We start from the raw sequence: 6,363 nt of genomic DNA, 5'->3' as shown, positions 1-6,363 counted from the left end.
TGTGTGTGTGTGCGCATGAGCGTGTGCGAGTGCATGTGTGAGTGTGTGCGTGTGCGTGAGTGTGCGTGAGTGCGTGTGTGTGAGTGTGTGTGTGGGTTTTGTGTGTGTGTGTGTGTGTGTGTGTTCACTTTAGTAGTGATAGGGTATTAGTCCTCTTTCATACAGTTATTATCTGGAACACAGTCTATATATTTTGAATTCTTTCCCAAATCACGCTTCATATTTGAAAATGTTCAAGCATGTTTTTTACTTTTCTGTTAGATATAGCCATGAAATTAGGTAAGCTGCGCACTGATCTAATACCTGGATCGGTTAACGAGACAGATCAAAACCCGATACTGCATGTTAGATCATCGTCGTTACTGTCAAACTTTAAAGGTGACAGAAAAGAACCGAAAAAGCACAGTAGTCCTTATGACTCCTTAAATTTCAAGCCTTCTGAAGCCATAAAGCTTTGTGAATCGGAAAAGGCGTTGATTTAATTAAATATCGAGATCCATAACACATTTGTTTTACCACTGCAGATTATAAGAGCTTATTCAACACGGTAAAATAATAATATCCGTGATGTGACTGTTTTAACTATTAATTTGTTCCTCCGTGATGTTTGGAACATGTTTGGTCCATATGGTCGGATGGACTCATGTGTCGATCCTGCTGTGTTTTCTCACTTACAGTTACAGCACAGCTTGGACTCGCCTCATTCTCACAGTGTTTTATATTAAACAATAAAAATGTTATTAAAAATCCACAGTATAGATAGTGCTCATTTGGCAGTAGCTGCTGCACTTGATGACCTTATGAATATGCTACACATATTTAAGAATTACACTAGTGTTTATTAAAATGATGGTGAAGCATAAAAACAAAATTAATAAATGATTTAGATAACTGTTTGACCTTTGTTCATCTATTTATTATTTTAGTATCTGGTAGTATTTGTTATTAGAACTACTGCACCTTTAATACATTTATATTTGGAGGATGAAGGTTCAGATAGCAAATTAAACCATTTTTGTGAAGATGTGTTGTGCCAGGTTTACCAGTGTAAAGAGTTTGGAACAACATGAGGACAAACGTCTCCTCAGGTTAGATTGTCCTGTTTCAGTGCGCTAGAAATATACTAAACACTAGCTGACAGTTGACGTTTTTATGACTAGCCTTGTTGACATCTTTTTTCCCTCTGATTCTTCTCCCTCAGTAACAAGAACTGATATAACTCCTCTTCATATAATTATACCAATAATCTCTATATGTCAAAGCCTGGCTTCATTCACCGCACATTTCAAGAGCAACAGGTTCCTTTCCAAGGGATATTAAAGTGCAGATTATTTTTATCATAAATTGAATTGCCCAGCAGTGCTTCTGAGAAACAGAGCTCCAAACTCACCACATGTGTCATTATGAAGATATAATCAACATCCAAACAAGACACAGGTTATCCTAGTTATGGGAAATACAATAGCCTGCAGCCATAGACGTGCATCTGGTTTAGAGGATCAAAGTCTCCTGAGATTCATGTAATACAGGAGTGAACGAGGGTCTCCACTTTTTGTTGCCTGAATTTTCAGGTTGTGTCTTCTGACGGCTAGATTGTTTTACCATCCGCTTAGAATGATGATCTGAAGTTTTGAAGTATCGTTCATGTCTGTCATGACAAGTTAAACACTGAAGTTTAACACTCTTACTTAAAAAGGTACAGCTTTTATTTTCATAGAGACCAATCAATCAACAAACAGAATTTCAGATCAATTAATTACAGGCTTCAGATTTTTGCGAGTCTCCTATCCAACACTTTATTTTTATTTTATTATTTTTTATCCCCTTTTTTCCCCAAATTGGCATTCCCAATTCCCACTGCTTACTAGGTCCTAATGGTGGCATGGTTACTCACCTCAATCTGGGTGGCTGAGACCATCAGTCCACGCATCTTATCACGTGTCTCGTTGTGCATGATACCGTGGAGACTCACAGCATGTGGAGGCTCATGCTACTCTCTGCAATCCATGCACACCATTGAGAGTGAGAAACCCTAATCGTGACCACAAGTAGGTTAACCCATGTGACTCTACCATCCCTAGCAACCGGGCTAATTTGGTTTCTTAGGAGACCTGGCTGGAGTCACTCAGCACACCCTGGATTCAAACTCGTGACTCTAGGGATGGTAGTCAGCGTCAATACTCGCTGAGATACCCAGGCCCCACTTTCTTTATTTTAAGAAAGAAAACGCCTGTGAACAACTTTGGTTACTGTTTGCATATTTATTTTATGCAAATGTCTTATGCATGTCAATAACCTTTAATACGCTTCCCTCATCTCGTTCCAAACCCTGATGGGTTTTTTCTTCCGTGGTACACAAAAGTAATTTTCCTGTTACGTTTAGGGTTTGGGTAAGAAGCAAGACTTTATAGGTTATGGTTTAGGTTTGGGGTTCAACTTTGGAGGAAAAAAAACAAAAACTAAAGAACACTTAACCGTTGTTAAGAAAAGCGATCTTTTGTGGTACATAAGTTGTTTTCCTATTAAAACTATGGTTAGATTTAGGGTTTGGTTAAGGAGTTACACTTATGGTTAGGTTTAGGTTTTCGTTAGTGGTCAAGCTTAGGAGAAATCGTAAAACACATTGTTAGTTTATTTTCTCAATGGGAGAAAAAGTAAAAAGTTACGTTTTTGTACAGTGCGAGCCATCTTGTACTATAATGACGACTTGTCATGAGACTGGGTTGGAAAGCACACGTACGTCTCCCAGACATCTGTTTAAGAGTGTTTCATCTGGAAAGCATCTCGTTCTAATTAACATCTGCTAAAACATCAGATTTACAAACATTTTAAATCATAAACATCTCAAAGAGATCTGCTGAATGTCTTATTGACATTTGAAAGGAAACATCTTGTAGTCATATTGCAGATGAGGGGGAAAAAAATAATCGTTTGCTCATCTGCAATATGTCTGTAAGACGTATGTTAATAAATATGTCTTGGATGTTAATAAGACATTCAGCAGATGTCTTTGAGATGTTTATGATTTAGAATGTTTGTAATGCGATGGTTTCCAGATGAAAAGATCTAAAACAGACATTTCAGAGATGTACATGTGCTATCTGGGAAAGGAAATTATTCAGTTGTGTTGTGCAAGTAAATTCTGCATCTCTTGTAAATTAGATTTGGACCAGGTGTTGTTAAGGAGAGCATTTGTTTCATTAAAGCAGAATGACTGATGTCTTTCGTAATAAAAAAATTTTAAAAAATTAAAGCATCCTGGACTGAGTCAGAATATAAAATCTGTAGTAACCCGCATGCTAACAAACTCTCACCATGACTCAGGTGTTTAAATGGTCATATGACTTCTTGACCTGTAAAACCTTGTACAGAGTGCTCTGTGTTCTGAAAATGGACTTTCAGATATATATATATATTTTTTTTCAGATAGATAGAAGCCCATTAATACAGAGTATAGAAACTGTGTTGCTCGGGCAACGGTAAGTGACGATCCTTTTGTATCTTTCAGACAGAAAAAGACAGACCTGTGTTTTTACCACTGAGTAATTCTTTTCATCGAATTAGTGTCTCTCTCTCTCCTCCTGACTGAGAAAACAGGGAATTGTGAATGGACACCACAGCAGCATTGCTGCTCTCAGATGGCTGTTTCCATAGCAACACAGAGAAGGGTGGAGAGAGAGAGAGAGAGAGAGAGAGAGAGTGAGGTATAAAAACACAGACGAGACTCTTAGTTTCTTAGTCGACACTCAAAATCTTGAGCTGCCTGCCAATAACAACAACAACGACTACGGACTAATTCACTCATTCAAGTCCAAATTATCCGGTCTTTGACTTTTTAAGAAGATTTCAGTCATGATGCTAAGACCAAAGGATTTGTGTCAAGGCTCTGGCACAAAAACTTTCTTGGAGGCCATGCAGAGTGGCAAAGTTCACCTTGCTCGCTTCGTCCTGGATGCTTTGGATGGACGCATCATCAACTCAAGAGCTGAAAACAGTCGAACGCTACTCATGCATGCCGTGTGCCTTCAGGATAACGCTACCAGATCAAAGTTCACCCATTTGTTGCTGAAAAAAGGTGCGGATGTGAATATTCAAGATGACCACGGCCGCACGGCCTTGAGTCTCGCTTGTGAACAAGGCCACTTGGATGCCGTAAAGCTCCTTGTGCAGTTCAACGCCGATCCTGAAATCACGGACACTTGGGGAAACAGCGCACTCATGTACGCCGCCTGCGGAGGACACAGTCGAGTCCTTGAGTTCCTGGTCAGGGCGTTCAAGAAGCTCGGGCTGTGGATAGAGCGCACCAACCACGCAGGCCATTCCGCCATGCAAGTAGCTGACTTCTTTGGACACTACCAGTGTGTTCAAGCCCTTAATGGTTGTGGAAAGAAGGCGGTAAGTCTGACTAACAGCACTGGAGAACCCGCAGATGATCTCAGGTGGCCCAATCGGCTTCCCAAACAAGTTCTAGAGCGCTTCTCCAAACAAATACAAGGCAAAAGCGAAGAATTTTTCCCAACCTTGTTTCAGAGACAGCTACATGTGGGAGAAGGCAACAGCCTGCGAATTCGCTACAGACGTGAACCGCCGTCCCCTGACGGAGCGGAAATTAACCACTGCCAAACTCTGAACAGATTGGAGGAGAGACGGCCAGCTGAAGATGGACCAGATTTCTTGTTTGCTTCAAGACAGATTCAAAACTCTATTCTGAAAGAAGTGGGCACCACCAGAAAAATGGATTTCAATCCAGAACAGCTCAAACATGAGAATGAAGGTGCTCCTCTCTGGGGAAAAGCCAAATCCTTTAACGCGGACCTCAGAATCTGCCGGAAGCAGTCCTATCAAGGTGACGTTCATGAATTCAACAGGTCTGCCACTAAATTCAAAAGAGCATCGCTTCAGGACGAGAAACCTCTTGTGGCAAAGTTCTACTGCCATGACAACACAAAGATAAATGACGCTGTGAAATCAAAACACCTTGGAGGATTTGAGAAATCACAGATTGGTGAGAGTAAGGGTAGAAAAGAGTGTGGTAGTATTCCCAAAGCTGGCAGACAGAACAAACTTCTCTTCAATCGAGAAGAACTTGAACCTGAGAGAATCAAACCTCATCCCACCGGACTCGCCGGACTTGGAACCAGATTGCTGCGCAGATTCACAGCTCCAGAATTCATGAAGCACATCACAGACTGTCCGACTGAGGAGGGACAGAATTTGAAAGGCAAAATGTCCCGGTCTGAAACCTTTCCATTCTCACACACTCATCAGAGAGTGAACAGCCAGCCGAGTGTGGACAGCATCAGCGGGGTGAGATGCGAATTTGAGAGTAATTCTGCTGTATTTCACTCCTAAATGTGTGTTTATGAATATATTTCTATTAAGATAACTTGGACTCTGTGGAAGCCTCATATGCATATTAATTTAAAGATGTTAAAGAGGCTTGATAGCACACGTACATCACCCAAACTTCTATTTGATGTGTTTACATCTGGAAGACGTATTTTTTAGGTTGTTTGCTCATCTGCAATGCGTCCATTGGACGTTTCCTCACGGATGTCAATAAGACATTCAGCAGATGTCTTTGAGATGTTTATGATTTAGAATGTTTGTAAATCTGATCTTTTTAAGATGTTCAGCAGATGTTAACTGGAAAGAGATGCTTTCCAGATGAAATGCTCTTGAACAGACATCTCGGAGATGAACGTGTGCAAACTGGGACATGACTCGCGTCAGAGCGCCAATGCTCCGCACATTGCCAGCATCAAGAGCCGCTGTGCCCTCCACGTGACTAGCATTGCAGATAGCGAATGTGAGAGTAATCCTGCTTTATTTAACTCAAAGTGCAATTATAAATAAAGATAACTTGAGCTCCGTGGAAGCCTAATATAAAGTTGAAACTGTTTGAACTTTTGCAGTTTAAGATGCACAGCGCCGGGGCCAATGCTGACATTTCACTCCATAGACTTCAGTGTATTCAGCAGCTCTGACGTGAGTCATATTTGCAGAGGTTTTTTAACATTTATTAATAGCCATGTACTAAATGAATGTAATAACTTTGGCTCTCATAAGAATTTTACTGCTTACGTCTACTGCTACTACTGCTTCTCTCAAAGCATTTTATTGCCTCTGTATATGTGCTAACATGTCCTTCAAACTTAAATTTAAAATTAAGACATTTTGCAGCGTAAAAGAGTGTCTGGGTTCTGTTGAGTGCCTACATGCATCATTTATTGCTTCATCATAATGCATGCATGTATATATTTTTCAATGTCTTGAAAGAAAAATGAGAACTTTGATTCAAAAGTGAATTATATACACAGAAAATTGTGATTTGTATAGAGTAACAATACGGTTCTGTATATC

At 40.2% G+C, this 6,363-nt stretch overlaps 1 protein-coding gene across 1 annotated transcript; it reads left to right on the top strand.

The window, feature by feature from the left end:
* The first annotated feature begins 3,765 nt into the window (after nucleotides 1-3,765).
* LOC127410712 (uncharacterized) lies at nucleotides 3,766-6,361 on the top strand. Its single transcript, XM_051645905.1, has 2 exons — nucleotides 3,766-5,809; nucleotides 5,916-6,361. Exon 1 carries the CDS (start codon nucleotides 3,853-3,855, stop codon nucleotides 5,350-5,352), a length of 1,500 nt encoding a protein of 499 aa, XP_051501865.1. The 5' UTR covers nucleotides 3,766-3,852; the 3' UTR covers nucleotides 5,353-5,809; nucleotides 5,916-6,361.
* The last annotated feature ends 2 nt before the right edge of the window (nucleotides 6,362-6,363 follow it).

This window comes from Myxocyprinus asiaticus, chromosome 20 (assembly GCF_019703515.2).
Source record: "Myxocyprinus asiaticus isolate MX2 ecotype Aquarium Trade chromosome 20, UBuf_Myxa_2, whole genome shotgun sequence".
Classification (NCBI taxonomy): domain Eukaryota; kingdom Metazoa; phylum Chordata; class Actinopteri; order Cypriniformes; family Catostomidae; genus Myxocyprinus; species Myxocyprinus asiaticus.
The sequence above is the reverse complement of the archived record's forward strand: the minus strand, read 5'-3'. Positions and strand labels throughout refer to the sequence as shown.